The 23,575-nt window shown below is 35.6% G+C and overlaps 1 protein-coding gene and 1 non-coding gene across 3 annotated transcripts in view; one reads left to right on the forward strand and one right to left on the reverse strand.

Annotated features, from left to right (window-relative positions):
- The first annotated feature begins 3,866 nt into the window (after nucleotides 1-3,866).
- On the forward strand, nucleotides 3,867-3,940 carry TRNAC-ACA (transfer RNA cysteine (anticodon ACA)). Its single transcript has one exon. It is a non-coding gene; the product is annotated as a tRNA-Cys (tRNA).
- Nucleotides 3,941-4,636: 696 nt separating this feature from the next.
- The window catches only part of KLHL28 (kelch like family member 28), a 32,486-nt gene continuing 13,547 nt past the window's right edge, over nucleotides 4,637-23,575 (reverse strand). The window contains exons 2-5 of one of the 2 annotated variants that reach the window (XM_059879066.1): nucleotides 15,589-16,487; nucleotides 12,642-13,085; nucleotides 10,386-10,594; nucleotides 4,637-9,265 (exon numbers count right to left, since the gene is read on the reverse strand). In XM_059879066.1, coding sequence (XP_059735049.1) covers nucleotides 9,102-9,265; nucleotides 10,386-10,594; nucleotides 12,642-13,085; nucleotides 15,589-16,487 — 1,716 coding nt within the window. In that variant the 3' untranslated portion in view covers nucleotides 4,637-9,101. The remainder of the gene's footprint in view (nucleotides 9,266-10,385; nucleotides 10,595-12,641; nucleotides 13,086-15,588; nucleotides 16,488-23,575) is intronic. The other variant, NM_001099030.1, reaches the window with a different exon arrangement.

Here is a 23,575-nt window from a genome sequence, read left to right on the forward strand (position 1 = left end):
ACTAATAAAAACAGCCTGTAAGATACTCTTGTCTGTTACTGATGGGAATGCAAAGTGGTACAACCTCTTAAAGTTTGTGTCTCTTCAACATTCAAATCCTGAAACCCTGCCCATCCCTGTATTGGTATTAGGTGTGGCCTTTGGGAGGTGATCATGACTAGATAAGATCATGAAGATGGAGCCCTCATGAATGGGATTAGTGTCCTTATAAAAGTCATGAGGGAGCTTACTACCCATCTCTGCTCTCTTTCATGTGAGGCTATGAGAAGTTGGCAAGCGGCAACCCTGAAGAGGTTCTCACCAGAACCCAACCATGCTGGCACCCTGGTCTTGGACTTCCATCCTCTAGAACTTTGAGAAACAAATTTCTGTTCAGTCCATGGCATTTTATCTATGGAAGCCTGAACTGAAACAGACAAGAGCTAGCAAAATTTCACATCATCTACACTTTAGCCCAGTAATTCCACATGTAAAAATCTGTGTTCAAAACACAAAATGACAAATGCACAAAGCTATTCAATGTGACATTATTTATAAAAGTCTGAAAACAACCCAAATGTCCATCAGCATGAGGCTAGTTAAAATTCTTTAAAAACAGTAAGGTGCTATGCAATTGTAAAAAAGATTAGGAATCATCTTCATATATTGATATGAACTAATCTCCAGAATATTTTAAGTTGAAAAATGATATTTTTACAGTATGTTTTTTTGCTAAGGAAATGGGGAAGGATTTTTTCAAAATGAAATAAAAGGAACCAGCACCTGACAAAAGTGATCACCTATGAGTGATCTTGTGGTCCAGTGCTTAAGACTCCAAGCTTCCACTGCAGGGGTCACAAGTTTGATCCCTGGTCAGGGAACTAAGTGGAGAAGGCAATGGCACCCCACTCCAGTACTCTTGCCTGGAAAATCCCATGGACTGAGGAGCCTGGTAGGCTGCAGTCCACGTGGTCGCTAAGAGTCGGACATGACTGAGTGACTTCACTTTCACGCATTGGAGAAGGAAATGGCAACCCACTCCAGCATTCTTGCCTGGAGAATCCCAGGGACAGGGGAGCCTGGTGGGCTGCCATCTATGGGGTCGCACAGAGTCGGACACAACTTAAGCGACTTAGCAGCAGCAGCAGCAGCAGCAGCAGGGAACTAAGATCCCACATGCCTCTCGGCATGGCCGAAAAATAAAAATGAACAGAGTGAAAGAAATGGAAATATACACAAAACTTATGTGAATGTATCTTTTCATATACTTTCAACTTTGCAGTCAAGTAAATATTCCATATAATTTAAAAATGAAATTTACAAGTATACTCCTAAAAATTAAACTTCCATTAAAGTAGCCTCACTGAACATCAATGATGTTTTAACCAAATATTTCTTCATTTCACTCTAAGACCAGTATTTTTATTGTTGATACTTGTGAAACACATTCTAAGGACAAAAAAAATCACAAAGGACTCAACGGTACTTATTGGTTTTATTGTTCATATCAGTATTGTTATTTTGAAATCATTGTTAAGTATGTTGTAAAATAATATAATTAAATTATGTTAATGTTGATAGAAGCCAAGATTTTCAGGCTAAGAAAAAGTCATTAAAATCCAAAAATTTAAGTAAAATGAAAGTAAAATTTTAAAGGAAGCATTTCCTGATTCTGCTTATTGAATAGCCTACAAGCAATGACAACTCAGTAGCAGAAATTACCACTAGTAAAACATTGGGATCTCTACATATCATTTACCAGCAAAAGGTGATAGGGTCCTTTGGAGAAATGGCTGATTCTAGATCTGAGAACGAAAATGTAAAGGAAAAGCCAAAACACAATTTTGACACCTGAACTGTGCTTACATAAGAGAATGAGTAGCCTTATTCTTGGGATATATGTGTTTAAGTATTAAGGTATAAAAAGATACACTGTATGCAACATTACAAATGACTTAAAAAAAAAAAAGAAAGGACAATAAAACAAGTGGCAAAATGCCAAAAACTGGTGTACCTTGAAAAAGTTATATAGTAATTTCTGTATTATCCTTACAACTTCTTTGTAATCATTCTAAATTATGTGAAAATAACTCTATAAAAGCAAGGAGGTGTTCAATGGAACTTCATGAAGGTATCCACAGGCTTAAGATGTGTTGGTTGAAACACATACAAACATATAAAAATATATCATGAGTTTAATACTTGATCACCTTTGGAGTTGTGTAGAGCACCAATTCATTATTTTGAGAAAGGAATGTATCACATATTTTCCCCAGCTTTTCCTGTACAGACCTTATCTCAAGGTACTCAACTAAATGATGAGGAAGAGCCTTCTTTTATAGAATTCCAGCTAATAAATGCAAAAGGAATGGCAGAGATAGAAAATTACCATTTTACCACCCAATATGATGATGGATCCAGTAGTACTCATTAACAGCTGCTAAAACCAATTGAGAGTTTGATGGGGAACTTGATAATGAAGGCAACAGGCTGACAGCTGAACCCAAACTGTGATTAATGTTAGCATCTCCTGATGTGCTGTAACCAAACATAACATGCCTCAGATACAATAGAAAGTATATGCAGCATCAACCATGCTTGCCCAAAAAAAAAAATCTAAATCTAGAGTCCATAGCCATTAGTTAATGTATAGAACATTTGCAGAATAGGACATAAGTTAAACAAAACACACAAAAAGCAATCAGTCAAATCTAGAACATGGGACAATCTACTAGATGAACAATCTCATTTATTAACAAGTAAATGACATGAAGAGGGGGAGGAGGGCAGTGACTGGTAGGCAGAGATTAAAAATAACTTAGGGGTGTTAACTGTCAAAAGCAATGTATAAACCTTATTTAGCTCCTGACTCAACCAAGTAACAGAAAAAAAAATTCTGAGACAGTAAGGGAAATTTTAATACAGACCATACTAAATATTGGGCTTTCCAGGTGGCTTAGTGGTAAAGAATCTGCCTGCTATTGGAGAGAAGCAGATTCAGTCCCTAGGTCTGGAAGATCTTCTGGAGAAGGAAATGGCAACCCACTCCAGTATTCTTGCCTGGGAAATCTCACGGACAGAGAAGCCTGGTGGGTTACAGTCCATGAGGTCACAAAAACAGTCAGACACGACTTAGCAACTAAACAACAAATACTAAATATTATAAAAATATTAAATGTTTAAAGTGTGATGTTATCAGTGGTGCTCATAGAATGAAATTTTTGAACATGTTTATCACTTCGAGATGCAGCCTCAATTATTTACCAGTTATATTCCATGTTTGGGATTCTCTTTAAAGTATTTCAGCCAAAAAAAAAAAAAGTAGGGTGAAAAATGAGGAAAAGTAGGATTAACAAAATGTGCTTAATTGTTGAAGCTGGGTGATGGGTACAGGAAGATTCCATTTCTATTAAAAAGAGGGAGGAAAGAAGACATACCAAAACCGTTTCAACTGTTCTAAGCCTATCTTAACACAGAACTCAATTTTACTCCTGGCCTTAATAGTTTGGACTCTTGAAACAGTTTTTTGTATCCCATGATGAGTCTACTGCTGACTCCTACAATCCACTCATCCAAACTGAGCTGAAACTTTCACTCCCGTTCCCACACTGGCCCCAAACAAGAGAAGCATCTAGTAATTTTAGAAAGAACATTAGAGGCACTGCTAGGGCTCTGCCAGAGTGGCATTCCATTCTCCCTTACTGAAACAACAAAAGCCAAAAAAACAAAGGAGGTGTATTTTTCATTCCTTAAGCAGACTGTAGGATATGGCTTGTTACCCCTTTACACCTTCCGTTATGTCTTAAACATAACTAAACTCTAATAACTGCAGACAGATTTTCTGGGTAACATGAAAGCTATCTGTGAATGTCTTAAAATTTTGGGCTTCCCTGGTGGCTCAGACGGTAAAAGCGTCTGCCTACAATGCAGGAGACCCAGGTTCAATCCCTGGGTCAGGAAGATCCCCTGGAGAAGGAAATGGCAACCCACTCCAGTACCCTTGCCTGGAAAATTCCATGGATGGAGGAGTCCGATGGGCTACAGTCCTTTCACTTTCACTAGAATTAAAAAGCAGAATTTCAAAAGCATCCAGTCTAGAAATCTTAAATCCAACATTTTAATGTCTTCCCAAAATGAGTATTTATATATATCATCTATAATACCTTAACTACTTCAGTATGTATCTGTTTCTACTTCAACCCTAGGAGTTGCCCTCATTAAGAATGCAGTTGAGGGATGGTTAGCTGGCCTTCTAACCAGGAAACCCAAGCTTAAGGCAAATACAAATATATCTCTTACCCACAATTTGATCTGTATCCAATGTTTTGCTAATTAGTATATTAAATGTCAGGGATATTTACTGGGGAAATTAAAGTTTTAAGATACGTGGAACGTCTAAAGATATTTCCAGCCCTTGTATGCAAGGGTTATCAGAATCCATCTGTTAATCCTGCTTTGTTAATCTAAAGAGTCTAAATATGTAGTAGAAGTTAGTTTAAGACATGTTTTCATTATAACCTGCTAACAAGGATGTAAAGGAATAGCTATCCCACATTCAATTCCAATTTTTGTGGCCACTATCTTCTGAAAAGAACCTAAGAGTTGAGCATGACAAAGTGAGCTTGGGTCAATTCACAACAATGGATACACACACACATTCTTGTTTTTCGTATTTATTTTAAATATTTCACATTAAATGAAATTTAACCATAGTCAATACAGAGCATAACCACAATAGTACACACAAAGAACTTTAAAAATAAAAGACAAAGGAATACAACCTTCAACAAGTTAAATGCCACTTTACTCTGTAAACAAAAATAAAATAAAACCCTGATGCTAAAAAGATACATATTCAGAGGTAAAATACATATACAAAAACATTTAAACACTAACATAATCCACAACTAGATCACATTCTTTGCAAGAGTACAAATATTAGTACTCTACATCTACAAAATTTCATAATCCTGTTAAAATCAAAACCATCTCTGGTTTATGATACAGCACAATTCATAAGGCAAAAATATAGGCATTATCATCCAGTTCTTTAATTTCACTTGTTTTTAAGGCAAACTTGGAACTTTTTGCTTAGTATTTTAAAATAAACGGGACTTACACATGATAATTTGACAAAATTAACAATAAATTATCTCTAGTTAAATATGTATACGATAAAAAGACATATGGATAACAATTTTTCTCTCTGCAGAGATGTAAACTGGATTTTTAACTCCATATTCACACCAGTAAGAAAACTTGTAAACCTATAGTATTCAAAACTTACTGTTTTCCTCACTCTTTTCAAATGTATATCAACACTGAATCAACATCCTGTAAGTGAAATCTAATATATATGCAGCCATAGAATAACTGTATCTAATTAAATCATGTCTAATTAAAGTGCTGTTTTACAAAGGAAAAAAAGGTTAAGAAGTAGAACTGGATGTTAACTTGACATGTGACATCTTTGTAAGTTCTTAACTTTCAAACTACAGAGGTTATAGAGGTTATCACAAGTTTATTGAACTTGAAGCAGTATATTTATTGTAGAATCTGATTTTCCTGAAAATGAGCACTTAGGTGACGATACCAGAAATCCAACACCAAAACTGAAAACACACAGCATTATATTTACATATTTTTTCCTTCAAAGTCAGCCAGAGATTTGAAAGCATAATAAATATTTTTAAAATTTTCTATAGTTCTGTATTTCTACTAGAAAATATATCATCCAATTTTAGGAAAGCTGGAGTTATATAAATATTAGTTTTTTACATAATTCTATTTTATGTCATGTCAATAAAACCTAATTGGACACTAGAAGACACAAATGTTTATACATAAATTGGATCTCTGATCACTTCTCATGATGTTGGAAATAAGGAATTAGATTCACCCTTTACCATAACAGTTATTTGGGTATAAGTCTGCCTCACTATATTTTACTCTTTGAATGGAGGCTATATTTGCTTTATATTCCTAGCTCCCATAGCATCTAGCACAGTATCTTGTATGTACAGTAGACCCTCCATATTCATCAAGTTACCAAAATAACTTTTCAAAACCTAATGCCATCCTATTACTTGATAGTACATCCTAGAAAGTAATATTCATTCATGTGTAAAACAGTATTAGCAATAACATGGAAATTACATAACTAAACTATCCTTTGGACTACATTAATCACTTGAGTTCTATGACTATAGTCAACAAATATTAAATGGCTAAAAAATTCCTAACAGATTAAGTCTTATCATAATTACAGAGGGCAATTGTCTTCTAGCTGATTGGATTAATTTCTATTTCCCACTGTACTTTTTTCCAAAATAGTTTACGCAATCTTAAATAGCCTTTGCCTTTCCTTGAGTGTACAAAATTATTTCTAAAATCTTCAGTTCTGGAAATTTATATTACAACATTTTGATCCTTTTTAACGTAAAGAAATGTGGCTTTAAATTCACAAGTTGTCAGTAAAGTATTCATGATGAAACCTCTTACAAATGTGAACAAGAAGGCTCTGTTCTAAGGTTATCAGCTGTCAGGTCACGATACCTCTGGTTGTTATGACAGTAAAGTAGGTTTAGCAAGCCTAACATAAATATTTCTAAATTTGAGGGGTTTTTCGCTTCCTTTTCCCAGGTTTTCATAATTGGTTCTCTAGGATATGGCTCATACTATTGCCCAAGATGTTTCACATTTAGTCTTCACTGAGATGAAATTTAGGTTGTTCCAAAACAGTGATCAACTTATGCCTTTGGTCTAATTTACCAAATGATTATATATTTTATAATAACACGACAGTGGGAATGATATGTACAGAAAACATTGTGAAAATGAGAGGTATAGTATAGATTGGTTTACAATTAAAATAAATTTCTAGTCCTTCAAATTCCCTTATCTTCTGGGGAGAGGGAATTAAAAACCTGGAATAGGATGTATTTAACTATTGATTAACATTTTTAGTATTATCAAGAAAAAATTCTTTTGATTGAAACAGAAAGAAAGTGGAGTTGGGGATTTAAAATTACACATGTGATGCAATCTGTTTTCAATTGCTTTAAACTGCTTTCTTTAAATGAAATCTAGGCCAGTCACAATAGTGCACCTTGTTTCTATTCAACAGATTTATTCAAATCAATGAAAAAGTTATTGCTATATATCATTAAGTTATTCAAACAAGCAACATAGAAAATATTCAGCCTGTCAATTTTATTAGTAGCTCTTGTTGAGTTCTTAATTAGAAAGAGACTAAAATTCACTTGCAAGGTTTTATAATCTGTGCAAATATTTATAAAGCATGAAACTACCTATATGATTAAAGATGAGTTCACATAGTTTTGTAGTATATATTTAAATCTACAACTGGCAGTTTATGGAAGAACAAGGAAAATGGAAAACTGCCCGGCTATAAGTAGTTTTCAAGAAATAACACATATCCTAAAAATGAACCTATGTATTATCATTATAAATGGCTTCTTAACAATAGTTCAGAACATTATGGCACTTAAGAATATAGTATGAATTTTTTTTAAGACAAATATATATTAGTTTTAAAGAGACTATGAAGGAGACAGTGGGCAGTCTTAAAAAAGAAAAACGAAAGAAAAAAATAAGGAAAACAAAATTACTATAGTACCAAAAATACAAGTACCAACACTCTAATGCAAAGTAACGTATTCAAGATTAACAGACATTTACTAAAACATGCAAAACAAAATGAATTAGTCAGTTCTTTTAAATAAGCTGTCACTTAGCTTATAGCAAACAATTTTACTTTAAAAGATCATTTCTTTAGTCAAAGGAGAACTGAATTAGAACCATTACTCAGGTAAACATCGAGTTCCAGTTTTCCTCAATAACTTTAAAATATTCAGTTACCTAAGAAATGTATAAGGTAATGCTTAACTGCCTAGTGCTTTATATTTAATGCATATATTTCTGTTTTTAAGACGGGCATATAACATCCAGCACAACGAAAAACAGACAAAGTATATCTTTAAATCACTATTCAGGAACCATGAAAAGCATAACATAGGCTGCTTGAATAATTTTTGGATGTAAATATTAGTATAATCACCAACATTTTTAATAAGCACAAATGAACCAAGCTAGTAAAAATGAAAAATACTATAAAAACATGTCATGCATATTTCATATTTAACATCCAAAAGAACATTGTCACAGCCTTATAATAGATCCTACAGTTAGCACCATTTTTATATCTGAACACTTTGAAAAAGCAAACAAAAGTCTTAAAAAACTAAAATTATTGTAAGGTTACATGAAAAAACTCAATGTGCACTAAGGGTGGCAACATTTGTCAAATATTTACATCAACACTGGGAAGCCTGCCGTACTTCTATAAAAAGAAATTGAAACGGATATGCTTAACTCTTTCTATCCGTGCTTAGCATAGCATAGATGGGTAACTAAATTCATCCAGCATTAACCTGCCCATATAAAAAAGGCATACACAGTAAATTGATTGCTTAAACAGGACTCCAAATCATGATAGTAAATGCATTTATCTTGCAAACTGATTATATCCCCAGCCCTAAAGCCATTTAGCAGGAAGAAAATCCAGGTGATTCACTAGGTGTGTAATTCACAACCCTTAAAAATAGGGTGGGGTGGGGTGGGGAGCAGCCCTTTGTTTGTTTAAAATGTGAAGCATCTGAGTTTATATCCAACAGACTATCAGCCTGTCTACTGAGTGACTCAGTATACTCCAGCATCTAAGCATCTCTCATCATGGTGCACAACAAGGAGAAGGGAGAAAGCTACATTTTTTTAAAAAGCAGCAAGGGTTTTTCCACATGTACACTTATGAACATAAAACTATTCTATCCCAGTTTCAGGAAAAAAAAAAGTGCACAATTCAGTTGGCAAGATCTTTGTTTTTTGTGGTTTTTTTTTTTTTTTTTTTGGATTACTGATTCACTATGTAATCAAGAGCAATCAAAGCTACTTGTCAGTTCAAAGTACCCAACAAAACTTTGAGTCTTCATGCCATTTTAAGTTAAAGAGAAAGCAGTGTAGCTTTGTGGCTTCAGAAACCTGGGCATCCTCTCATGCGTCACGAGGTCCGTCACTACACTATTTCCACAAGTCCACACTAGTTAAAGTGCAGTGAGTCCAAAATTGCAGCGACAGTATATCATGCCAGCTGAATCCAGCCACGTATCTGAGATAGGGTCATATTTCTGCACGGTATTCAGATATGAAGACCCTGAGTGACCACCAACTACATAAAGGTAGTTATCAATTACTGCAGCACCAACTCCTAGGAAAGGTAGGTTAAAAAAATAGGAGGAAAAATATGTTAACCACGAAGCTGACTTCACACTAAATTTGTATTTAAATGTTTTCTTAAAATACATTTCAACAATCTATTATTCATTTTACAAGCAACAGAGCAATACGTGCTTACCGGGAAAAAAAATCCCTTCATATAAAACAGCTCAAGCATTCCTTCACCTCTCCTCCCCAATCCTACTCTCCCTCTCCACCACAGTTAAGTATTAAGAATGTAGTATGTATCTTTCCACAAAACTTTCTTCTCAATTTAAATTTCTATTTTTTAAAAAATCATTTACTTGTTTTCAAATATATTGACATTTTAAATATATATTAAACTATATAATTTATGCTTATAAATTCTACTTTATATACAGTTCTAAAAAGAACAAGGCTACCCTATTATTTTATATTTTCATTGTTTTGGGGCTTTCTCACTCAATGGTACCACAGAAACTCATTATAGTAGATGACTAAAACAGTGCATCCCATTTTCTCTTTTCAATTTCCTTTGTATGTTTATTTTTCAGGAGTTTCTTTAATCATAAATGCAAGGGATACTCCTAAAGCATTTCCACCAGTAAAATATTCCTCTTAAAATCATGTGATTTGAGTTTGGGTTCAAGGATAATTTCTTTTCCTCAAAGAAGTATTTGTTTATCTTTATGCAACCTGAAGTCCAATCCTTTCCAGATCAACTGTATCTCTTGAGGAAGAGAGAACATTTGAAAGTGAACAGGCAGACCACTGATGTACAGTAATAAAAACCAAAAAACCAAATAGAACAATCCAAAGATACTGTGTGTGTGTAAGACATAAAACAACATTTGTTACATGGACAAAAAGAGCTTCTATCAGATACTTTCTGTTATCAGTATTTCTCAAAATGTACTCTATAAGTTTAAAAAAATAACAATATGTGCATTGGCATATTAAAATAAGAAATCTATATAGTTTTGTCTAATCAAGATTGTCTGTCAAGTTCATCATAAAGGTTTTTTCTGGACAAGTCATTTACTGTTATATCCCAAGAAACTACTATTTTAAGAATATCACTATAAAAACATATTGTCCTATATGTTTAGATATTGGGACATTATTATTACCTGTTCTGGGTTCTTTCATTGGTCTGCACACAGTCCACTGATTTTGATGAGGATCGTATCTTTCAATGCTTGACAAATGTGAAACACCATTATGTCCACCCACCACGAAAATAAAGCCTAGCATGACACCCACACCAAAGTGAATCCTTTTATCTGCCATAGATGCAACCATCTCCCAGGAGTCTTTACTTGGATCGTAACGCTCCACACTGCAAACATTCACAAAAGAAAGAATTAATTCACATGTTCTTTGGGTCACTCTTCCTCCTAAAGCAACTAAAACCCACCAGAGTTTTAAAAGTGCAAATGGATAGACATAAAACAAGAGCAGTTTGTTCCAAATATTTATATTTTGCTGATAAAAATCGCAGGATAAAAGCTTACCTTGTAGACTGGTGCAGTAACAGCCATATCCTACTCCATTATATTGTACGAACAGGAAGGTGTGTGAAGGGCATAGAGCCTTTGAAGTCAGAAAATTTGGATTCAAGTATAATGCATACCCAAAGCTGTATAAACCCTGGCCCTACTACTTTGGATTTGTGTAACCCTAGAGAAGTCATTTCCTCTCATCTGCAAACATGGGGATAATACAACATCAAGGATTCATGTAAGAATAAAGTCCAGTGAATATGCATGTGAAAGGACTTTGAAAATCACATACTGAACATACATGTTTCCTAAAGATACTAAGGATCTTCCACTCAACTATGAGAAGGAAAGACGGTGAGGAGGAAAAGAGGATTTTTTCTTACAGGTGAATTCATGGTGACTTACTTCAGAATAAACACTACAGATTTCCAAACACAAACTGGCTAATCATAATAATCTGAGTCATTCAGGAGAATTCCTTCAGGACTCAGATCAAGTCATTCAGGATTTAGATCAAGTGTGCATTCCAAGAATTCTTGGCATTTCCAAACTGGATTAGGAAATTCAAATCAAATCAGAATTTCCAGAAAAGTTTCCCTGGAAAATCCCAGAAGGCCTCGAAGCCTATGCTTTGCCCTGAAGGGGCACAAAGGTAAGTGGGCTGAGCCTATGCTGGTTCCAGCCTAACTTCTCAAGAAAGCCTGAAGCATTTGAGAGTCAGTCTGGAGTTCAGAATAGGGACTAGGCTAGACTAAAAGACTAAACTATAACTATTTCTGAAAGTACACCAGGATAAAGAGAGTAAGAGCAAAATCACCAAACAAGAAAAGTCTCGTGATTAACTTGTAACAAGAACTTAAAACTTCAACAGCATTATCTCAAAATTAAAGTATGTAATCTTTTATCTTACAAATTTCTGCTAGCGGCTTTTCAAAGAACACAAATGCATGTCTGGGCTCCAGATACTTTTCCTTCAACTAAAGGAGCAACAAAAAGGAGGAAAAATTTAGTCTGCACAGAAATAAAAATTTATAGACGAAATACTATTGTGTAACTGCTTTCTCAGTCTGTTAACAAACCACCACACACTCTTTCATTAAAATGCTTATAATAAATAAAATATGTACCACTATTGCAGATAAATACTATTAGATTCCTGGTGAATTTTTAAGCAGAATTAAAAATTTCGTGGGAAAAAAAATACCATTAGAGATGGTATTTTTAGAACCTCAACTTTCAACAAAGGATCAGAATTATGATTAATTTTCCTTATAAGCAGTCACTTTATACTTTTTTCCTCATATCTATTTCTCCTTTATTAAAAGAATACTACAAAACACAGAAATTTCACATTTAAACTCTAGCACAGCTCAGATACATAATGATACACGTATGATTATAGAATAAGAATACAGAAAGGCATATTTAAATAAGGTTTAAAGTTTATGATGCATTATAATACCTTAGAAGTGTACAGAAATGACACTTTTCACTTTTTTATTCTATTAAGCAGTGCAATAACAGATCATTCACATACAAACACCCACACACACACTTACACATACACACACTATCCCAAATCGAAAGTGATCTAACTTCACCATATTTTCAGACTCATGAATTTTAAAATCCAGTCCATTTATACTGATGAATGAGTAAAATTTAATAAGTGGGAACTGATTTTTAGGTGTGTATTAAATCTCCATGTAGATAATTACAGACATACTCGCACGTGGAGCAGACTAAGTCTCCCAAGTACCTATTAACATTTTTTTTAAATTAGAGAAGTTCATTTATATGCACAAATCATTTAAAATCTAGAAATCACTGTTAATGATACTTTCAAAAACCCACAAGCATATGCAACTTGATTAAGTTCAATACCTGTTCATGTGGGCAGGACCATACCCTCCAATGGCGTATATCATTCCATCCAACACTGCTGCAGCAAAACAACTTCTTGTCGTAGTCATGGGTGCCACAGGTTGCCATTTTCTTACTTTGGGAATATACTTCTCTACAGATTGCAAGTAAGACTGTCCATCATAACCACCCAAAGCATAAAGTTCTCCTGCAAGTACCACTACTCCAAGGGTACTACGACTCTCATTCATCCTCTCGAGAGAAGTCCAAGTATTTGTATCAGGATTCCAGCATTCTACTGAATTTTCATGTTTTCTGATAGTGATGCCAGGACGCACGTTAGTTTCAATACCACCTATAACATACACTTTTTGGTCTAAAACGCATATTCCAAATTCATAGCGAGGAATGTTTAGGGGTGCCAAACCAATCCAAGAGTCATTCTGAGGAAAGTACATCTCCACACTAAAGAACAAGCAGACAAACATTAAAATTTAAAACATCAAAATGGCCCATAAACAATATCTGGCAAAATAGAAGATACACATATGCTCTGATACAGCTATTGCATTCTTGTGTATCTATTCTACGGAATGCCTAGACAGATAGTTTGCAAAAGGACACAAATAGAGAAATATTTATAGCAGCACAACACAATCATCTATCAAAAGGAGAATGCATAAATGTGATGTGTCCACCCTATGACTAAGCAATTCCATTCCTAGATATGCATGCAAAAGAAATGCACATATATATATATATATATGTATGTACAATGATGTTCACAGTAGCATTATTTTTAATAATCAAAAACTGAGAATAATCAGATTTCTCATCAATTATAAAATGGGTTAGTAAACTGTGCATATCTTGTAAGAAAATACTATACAGCAATGAAAACGAACAAACTACAACTACACACACCAGCAGTGAACCTCACACATATAATGTTCAGGGAAACAGGCCAAATTGATTCTGCAATACAGTTTCACTTCCATCAAATTCAAAAGCATTTCTAATCTCTAGATTAGAAATGAGGATAGCAGTTACCTTCAGAGAGGACAGGGAGGGACCTTAAGGGTGGCTTGTGAGTGTTGGTTATACTCTTTTCGTGAAATGGTTTGTAATGCTTACTTGGTGATAACTCATTGAGCTGTATACTTGGGATTTGTGAACTTTTCTATATATGTGGAACATTTCAACTAATTTTTATAGTTAACATATTCATTACAGAAAGAAAATGTTATATTATGTCCATCTACTATAATGGAGAAGGCAAGGAGAAGGCAATGGCAACCCATTCCAGTACTCTTGCCTGGGAAATCCCATGGACGGAGGAGCCTGGTAGACTACAGTCCATGGGGTCGCGAAGAGTCGGACTCAACTGAGTGACTTCACTTTCACTATACTATCATATACCAATAAAATTAAATGAACTATTTCCTCATGCAATCTCAATTTTATAAACTTTCTGTTCAAAGAAAACACATCCTTAAAGAATATATATGGTATTACTGCATTTATATATAAAAATTTACAAAGCCTAACTATATATTGGGGCACATATGTGGCAAAATTACAACAAAATGCAAAGGAATAATCCATTAAAAATTCAGAATAGTGGTTACTTCTGGGGGAGAGAAGGAGATGGTATTCAGGAGGGGCATGAGGGAACTTTAAAGGTATTGTTAGCCCAACCTCAACAATACCAGTTTTAAACCACAATTAAAATGTACACCAAGACTTTTTAAAAGATAAAGAACCCACTAACTGACTTTGATTTAAAAAACAACAGTCTCCTCTTATTGGAGGAAACTCATTCTACTAAATGTCTGGAAATATTTTAGAATATTAAACAAATATATTAAACATAAACGTTTTCATAAAGCAATCTCAGTTAAGAGAAAAGCAAAGGTAACATCCAGCTATATTTTCAATGTACAAAAGTTATCTGTGTAACACAACACTGTTAATCAACTATATCTAATATAAAATAAAAAACAGACTAAAGTTACCAGTGGAATGCTCTAAATCATGATTGCTATGGGTCTAATTCAACCCACCAGCTACTTTTGTAAACACAGTTTTATTGGAACCCAGCCATTTCATGTTTATGTATTGTCTATGGCCACTCTTGTACTACAATGACAGACTTAGGTAGTTACACAGACCATATGCCCACAAAGTCTGAAATATTTACTATTTGGCTGGCTCTTCACAGAAAAAGTCTGACAACTCCTATTTAAGTTATTAGAAAAGAAAGCACCATTTTACTACTGTTGTTAAAAAATATTTACATGAAGAAAATAAATTGCATGGAAATTCCAAGACTTGTATTAGTATCCTATTTTTTATTTCCTTAGTGGTTATTCTGATTAATTGTACTCATTCAGACACATTCTTGTCCCAGTCTGCCTTCATCACAGATTCTGAGCTCTCTTCTTTAGCATTGTCTGATATAGCTAGTAATAATAAATCCTCTCTGACCTAGTCTGACTCAAAGATGTAAATGATTTCACAAAGGGAAAAAAAAGGGCATAAAATGGTAGAAAAGTTCACGAGTAAGTAGGACGGATAAAATTTTTGCACTGGGAGGGAAGAGGGGTTAATTGAGAGTGTTACAGAGAATGGACAACAATCTGATTAAAACAGACAGATAAGTGTTTTAAGAAGAAGAGAAAAAATCAAAAAAGCAAAGAAAGTAAACAGGAAAATAAAACTATTTTAAAAATATTAAAAAATCAGCAAATTTTAAGAGTATACAATCTATTAATGTGTGTTGTGCTAAGTCGCTTTAGTCGTGTCCGACTCTTTGCAACGCCACGGACCACAGCCCGCCAGGCTCCTCCGTCCATGGGATTTTCTAGACAAGAATACTGGAGTGGGTTGCCATTTCCTCCTCCAGGGGATCTTCCCAACCCAGGGATCAAGCCCACGTCACATCCATCCTTTAAAACCTTATATTTACCTATCTAAACAGGCAAACAGTCCAGATTTTCCTCCTACTGCACAAAGTACTTTGGGAGCACAGCGAGGTCGTGTCATCAAGACTGTCTGATGAGACAGTCTGTGTTCGGGCATAAAGTGGTACTTCAGAGCTTCATTCAAAAGATGTTTACAAGTGCGATCATCACGAATAAGATGATTTGCTTCATATAATCTAGTGAGAAACTTAACACTGAGCAACGGTAATCGCACACTGTTAAGTAGCTGAGCTAAGTACTTCTGGCGTTCTTGGACATCATACTTGATCCAAGACTCAAGTGCATAAAAAACAGTCTCTTCAGTAGCTACATTCAAACAGTCATTGGAAACGATTTCATCCAAATCAGCATGAGTGAGCTCAAAAAACTCTTCAGTCTGGCAAACAGCTTCAAAATTCTGGCATATGTATTTAGTGGCTGCCAAATAAAGGTCATGGCAACCATACGTCTCTGCAAAACGAGAAATTCCAATACAATTACCAGGATCAAGTTGGCTTTCAAGAAATGCGCAACATTCTTTCAGGACAAGTTTTATCTGCAGTAGGTTTGCTGCTGGAAGGAGAGATTCAACTGTATCTTGTGAAATAAAAACAGTCCCTGTATAGGCATATTCCACAATGGCCTGGAGAGCAGTCTCATCAATGCACTGAAACTCAACTTCACTGTTCTCTTTTTCAGAGAGGTTTCCAGTGAACATAGCTTTGAAATACGGGCTGATGCTGGCAAGTACCACTTTGTGAGCGTGAATTTTAACATCACCTACTCGAAGAATGATGTCACAGAGTTCGTGATGTTGACGAAGAAGATTCAAGCCTTGTAGAAGTTGTTCAGAATGTAAGTGGGTTAAGTTAGCAAGCATGTAGGTCGGGGATGTGTGGTCCATCTACAGAAAAACAAAAGGCAAGGACAGCTATTTCAAAATAACCTTACAAATGATTCCTTTTTCAAGTAGCACAAAATAAATGAGATTTGTTGTTTATCTGCATGTTTGTTGGTTTTTAAATACCTTATACTACATACTAGACAGAGGCTTTTAGAGTTATTAATAGAAAGGATGTTAACAATCATTCAACTCCGTTATTATAGATATTAGGAAACAGAGGCTCCAAAATGATACAAGTCTCTTGACATGGACTTTTGAATCAGAACTCTGCCAACTCTTCTGTTTCCCTTCATTAGATTCAAGTCTGAGCTATCCCTGAAATAAAACACAATAGTGAAGAAAAAAAAAAAAAAACTGCTTAAAGGAAAATTAATTTTGAAACAATGCTTGTAGTTATTTGGCTATTTTTCTCAATAATGATATCAATGTCTGTCAATCTAATCAACAGATACTTTAACTGAAATGCAATTTCATGTTAACTCACATACTTTACCCAAAGATTCAATAATTATTTTGAAAAAGCATGCTGAATTTATAAAGATACCACTACTGTCAACTGATTCGATGACAACAAAAACTTAATGTGAACACAGTCTGGTATTCTATAAGGGCAATAAGGCTCACTTACTGATCTAGACCATACCTACTCAACTCCTGATACGTCTGGATCATACCCATTCCATCTACTTAACACCCTGTGCTTCTGGAAGATGAAAAAGAATAAAAATAGAAAAGAAGAGAAAAGACGAGACAGGAAAGATGAAGAAAAAGTGAGAGGCAATAAGAATTGGGGTATGTTGAGTAACTGCTCTAGCAAAAGACATCCCCAACCTAATCCCTGGAAGCTTTGAATGGTACTTTACATGGCAAAAAAAAAAAAAAGACTGTATAGACATGATTGAGGATTTTGAGATGGTGAGATTATCCTGGATTATCCAAGTACAATCACATTTACTTTATAAGAAGGCAGAAGGAGATCTGACACAGATAGAAGAAAAGAAGGTAATCTGACCACAGAGGCAGAGACTGGAGGGATGCAGTCACAAACCAATTAACACTGGCAGCCACCAGAAGCTGGAAGAGGTGAGGCACGCATTCTCCCCTGGAACCTCCAGAGGGCACACAGCCCTGCCAACACCGTATTTCAGGCCAGTGTTACTAATTTCAGACTTTTGGCCTCTGTGACTGTAAGAGAATAAAGTTCTGTTATTTTAAGCAACTGAGTTTGTGGTAATTTGTTATAGCAGCCATAAGAAATCAATACACCAACACTTCAGAAGGGCTCATAGCAGCTGTTTAGAATAGATGAAAGGATCGTAAGGCATCTACACGATACGAACTGTTTCTTTCCTATCTCATTCACTCTTCAAACACAAGTTTCAGGGATAATAATAATAATCTTTAAAAAGCAGAAGATTAGCTCCTATTTTAAAAGTATTATCAAATAAATTACAAAATTCTGAACATTAGTAAATAATATGAATGTTGGTAGGCTGGGGAGAATCTAACACTTCATTCCTGGGGCATTTTTAAGTGAAAATACTCAAATATTAAAACTTTGATCTTCACTAAGAATGTCATCATTTCACATTTGTTTCATCTGAATTTTATATATGTGAAAAATTTTTGTTAACATGACATTATAACTGATATCACCAACCTCTACTTCTGATCTCTCCAAATAATCCTATATACATCTAACAGAATAATTCTCAATCAGGGTACAGACAAGTCTCAAGAAACTTGTTGGTTTTCCAGTAGGTACTTTATTCCAGGACAGAATATTTTAAGAAAACAGCAACCAGAAGGCATATGTTTAGATCTGGATCTGTTCTTTTTACTTACTATAGTACTGACCTCTTAAACTTATTTAACTTCTTTTTTAAGCCTTCATTTAATAGAAAAAAACTAGTTAATTATCTAGACTAAAAAGAAAAAAATGAACAACAGGAAAGGTGAGTAGACATACAAAATAAACAATAGAACTAGAAAGTGGTCCTGGCTACTTTACATCATTAACTTTATCTTACCTTGAATTTCCTTATCAAAGTGAGATCATAATATCAATAATGCATGAATGAATGCTAAGTCACTTCAATCGTGTCCGACTCTTTGAGACCCTATGGACTGTAGCCCACCAGGCTCCTCTGTCCATGGGATTCTCAAGAATACTGAGTGGGTTGCCATGTTCTTCTTCAGGAGATCTTCCTGGCCGAGAGATTGAACCCACATCTCTTAAGTCTCCTGGCAAAGGCACGCAGGTCTCTTTACCACTAGCAGAACCTGGGAAGCCCAATGTTAGTAATACCTGAACTATACGTACCTCACAGTTTTTGAGGATCAAATTAGATAATGTACATGAAAACACAACAGACTGTAAGAATGATGAGTACAGGATACTATGGTGAGGCAACAGAAATGTAACAGTATTAGTGAAGAACAGGGCCCTTGGAAATACAAGATAATGAGTTTTAGTCCTAACTGGCTCATATACTGTTATATGGAATTGGTACATTACTTAATGCAAGTATTAATTCTGTCATCCATAAAACAAGAATACAACCATATTTCGAAGGTTACATGAAAACGGTTTTATAAAGTTTCAGTTCAGTTCAGTTCAGTTGCTCAGTCGTGTCCAACTCTTTGTGACCCCATGAATCGCAGCACACCAGGCCTCCCTGTCCATCACCAACTCCCGGAGTTCACTCAAACTCATGTACATCAAGTCGGTGATGCCATCCAGACATCTCATCCTGTCATCCCCTTCTTCTCCTGCCCCTAATCCCTCCCAGCATCAAGGTCTTTTCCAAAGAGTTAAGTCTTCGCGTGAGGTGGCCAAAGTACTGGAGTTTCAGCTTTAGCCATCAGTCCTTCCAATGAACACCCAGGAATGATCTCCTTTAGGAGGGACTGGTTGGATCTCCTTGCAGTCCAAGGGACTCTCAAGAGTCTTCTCCAACACCACACTTCAAAAGCATAAATTCTTCAGCACTCAACTTTCTTCACAGTCCAACTCTCACATCCATACATGACCACAGGAAAAACCATAGCCTTGACTAGACAGACCTTTGTTGACAAAATAATGTCTCTGCTTTTGAATATGCTATCTAGGTTGGTCATAACTTTCCTTCCAAGGAGTAAGCGTCTTTTAATTACATGGCTGCAGTCACCATCTGCAGTGATTTTGGAGCCCCCCAAAATAAAGTCTCTCACTGCTTCCACTGTTTCCCCATCTATTTCCCATGAAGTGATGGGACCAGATGCCATGATCTTTGTTTTCTGAATGTTGAGCTTTAAGCCAAATTTTTCACTCTCCTATTTCACTTTCATCAAGAGGCTTTTAGTTCCTCTTCACTTTCTGCCATAAGGGTGGTGTCATCTGCATATCTGAGGTTATTGATATTTCTCCAGGCAATCTTGATTCCAGCTTGTGCTTCTTCCAGCCCAGTGTTTCTCATGATGTACTCTGCATAGAAGTTAAATAAGCAGGGTGACAGTACACAGCCTTGATGTACTCCTTTTCCTATTTGGAACCAGTCTGTTGTTCCATGTCCAATTCTAACTGTTGCTTCCTGACGTGCATACAGGTTTCTCAAGAGGCATGTCAGGTGGTCTGGTATTCCCATCTCTTGAAGAATTTTCCACAGTTTATTTTGATCCACACAGTCAAAGGCTTTGGCATAGTCAATAAAGCAGAAATAGAAGTTTTTCTGGAACTCTCTTGCTTTTCCCATGATCCAGCGGATGTTGGCAATTTGATCTCTGGTTACTCTGCCTTTTCTAAAACCAGCTTGAACATCAGGAATTTCACAGTTCACATATTGCTGAAGTCTGGCTTGGAGAATTTTGAGCATTACTTTACTAGCATGTGAGATGAGTGTAATTGTGCGGTAGTTTGAGCATTCTTTGGCATTGCCTTTCTTTGGGGTTGGAATGAAAACTGACCTTTTCCAGTCCTGTGGCCACTGCTGAGTTTTCCAAATTTGCCGGCATATTGAGTGCAGCACTTTCACAGCATCATCTTTCAGGATTTGAAAGAGCTCAATTGGAATTCCATCACCTCCACTAGCTTTGTTCGTAGTGATGCTTTCTAATGCCCAGTTGACTTCACATTCCAGGATGTCTGGCTCTAGGTGGGTGATCACACCATCGTGATTATCTTGGCTGTGAAGATCTTTTTTTGTACAGTTCTTCAGTGTATTCTTGCCACCTCTTCTTAATATCGTCTGCTTCTGTTAGGTCCATACCATTTCTGTCCTTTATCGAGTCCATCTTTGCATGAAATGTTCCCTTGGTATCTCTGATTTTCTTGAAGAGATCTCTAGTCTTTCCCATTCTCTTGTTTTCCTCTATTTCTCTGCACTGGTCGCTGAGGAAGGCTTTCTTATCTCTCCTTTCTATTCTTTGAAACTCTGCATTCAGATGCTTATATCTTTCCTTTTCTCCTTTGCTTTTCACTTCTCTTCTTTTCACAGCTATTTGTAAGACCTCCCCAGACAGCCATTTTGCTTTTTTGCATTTCTTTTCCATGGGGATGGTCTTGATCCTTATTTTCCATACAATGTCACGAACCTCATTCCATAGTTCATCAGGCACTCTATCAGATCTAGTCCCTTAAATCTATTTCTTACTTCCACTGTATAATCATAAGGGATCCAATTTAGGTCATACCTGAATGGTCTAGTGATTTTCCCTAATTTCTTCAATTTAAGTCTGAATTTGGCAATAAGGAGTTCATGATCTGAGCCACAGTCAGATCCTGGCCTTGTTTTTGCTGACTGTATAGAGCTTCTCCATCTTTGGCTGCAAAGAATATAATCAATCTGATTTTGGTGTTGACTATCTAGCGATGTCCATGTATAGAGTCTTCTCTTGTGTTGTTGGAAAAGGGTGTTTGTTATGACCAGTGTGTTCTCTTGGCAAAACTCTATTAGCCTTTGCCCTGCTTCATTCCACATTCCTAGGCCAAATATGCCTGTTATCCCAGGTGTTTCTTGACTTCCTACTTTTGCATTCCAGTCCCCTATAATGAAAAGGACATCTTTTTTGGGTGTTAGTTCTAAAAGGTCTTGTAGGTCTTCAAAGAACTGTTCCAACTTCAGCTTCTTCAGCATTACTGGCTGGGGCATAGGCTTGGATTACCATGATACTGAATGGTTTGCCTTGGAAAACAAACAGAGATCATTCTGTTGTTTTTGAGATTGCATCGAAGTACTGCATTTCAGACTCTTTTGTTGACCATGAGGGCTACTCCATTTCTTCTAAGGGATTCCTGCCCACAGTAGTAGATATAATGGTCATCTGAGTTAAATTCACCCATTCCAGTCCATTTTATCTCGCTGTTCCTAGAATGTCAGCATTCACTCTTTCCATCTCCTGCTTGACCACTTCCAATTTGCCTTGATTCATGGACCTGACATTCCAGATTCCTATGCAATATTGCTCTTTACAGCATCGGACCTTGCTTCTATCACCAGTCGCATCCACAACTGGGTACTGTTTTTGCTTTGGCTTCATCCTTTCATTCTTTCTGGGAGTTATTTGTCCACTGATCTCCAGCAGCATATTGGGCACCTACTGACCTAAGTTCCACAAAACCTGAAGTGCTATGAATACAGCACTTGTCTCATTCTCTTCTCATGGTCCTCACTTTCACCGGTTTCATTCTTTCCATAATGACCTTTCACGTCAATAAAGCTCATGTAATTACAACAGCTCAATATAAGTATTTTCTTACCATTTGCCAGATTTTGTCTATAAACTTTCTCCTCTCCCATCTTCTATCCAATTCCAATTTTGAAAAGGCTAGGTCACAATTAATTTCATCTGAAAGTCTATAAACATTTAGGTACTCAATTCCTTTACATGCAATTAATTAAAAATGGTGTCTTGTGAAACATATCCCTCTCTACTCTCATTTGTCTGATTTAACAAGGAGATGTTATTCAGAATGAAAAGTGAGCAACAAACAGGAAACTGAATGATACAGAAAATAAGAGTATGAAAAAGGACACCTGTTTAATACAATGAGAGAAGAAAGGGAAATAAAAGGTATATTGATTGGAAAGAAAGAAACAAAACTATCTTTGTTGGCAGATGACATGACTGTCTATGTAGAAAATCCAAAACAAAAAACCCCCCAAACACTGAAACTAGGAAGCAATTATAGCAAGTTTACAAGATACAAGGTCAATATACAAAAGTCAATTACTTTTCTACAAAGCATCAATGAACAAGTAAAAGTTGAAATTTAAAACATATTATCATTTACATAACACCTAAAAATTGAAATACTTATATATAAATCTAACAAAATATGTAGAAGATCTATGAGAAAAAGTATAAAATTCTAATAAAAGAAAGCAAAGAACTAAATAAATGGAGAGATATTCCATGTTCATGGATAAGACTCTCAACATTATCAAGATGTCGATTCTTCCTGACTTGCACTACGGATTCAACGTAATCCCAATCAAAATTCTAGCAAGTTATTTTGTGGATGGTGAAAACTGATTCTAAAGTTTTCACAGAGAGACAAAATACCCGGAATAGCCAACTCAATATTGAAAAAGAAGAATAAAGTCGAATGACTGATACTACCCAATTTCAAGCATTATTATAAAGCTATAGTAATGAAGACAGAACGGCACCAGTGAAAGCGCAGACAAATAGACCAGTGGAACAGATCAGAGAGTCTAGAAATAGACCCACATAAACACAGTTAACTGATCTTTAACAAAGCAAGAAAGGCAATACAATGGAGGTCTTTTCAACAAATGGAGGTGGAATGGATATCCACAAATAAAAAAATGCAACTGCACACAGTCCTTACTTATATCCTTCAGAAAAATTAACTCAAAACGGATCACAGACCTAAATGTAAAATGCAAAACTATAAAACACTTAGAAGATAACACAAGAGTAAATTCTAGATGACCCTGGGTATGGCAATGATTATTTTTAGATATGACACCAAGGCATAATCTGTACAAGAAAGAATGGCAAGCTGGACATCCCTATTAAAAACAAAACAAACACACATACATTCACTCACGCACAGAAAACCCACAAAAACTTCTAACTTGGGA

The sequence above is a fragment of the Bos taurus genome, chromosome 21 (genome assembly GCF_002263795.3).
Source record: "Bos taurus isolate L1 Dominette 01449 registration number 42190680 breed Hereford chromosome 21, ARS-UCD2.0, whole genome shotgun sequence".
NCBI lineage: Eukaryota > Metazoa > Chordata > Mammalia > Artiodactyla > Bovidae > Bos > Bos taurus.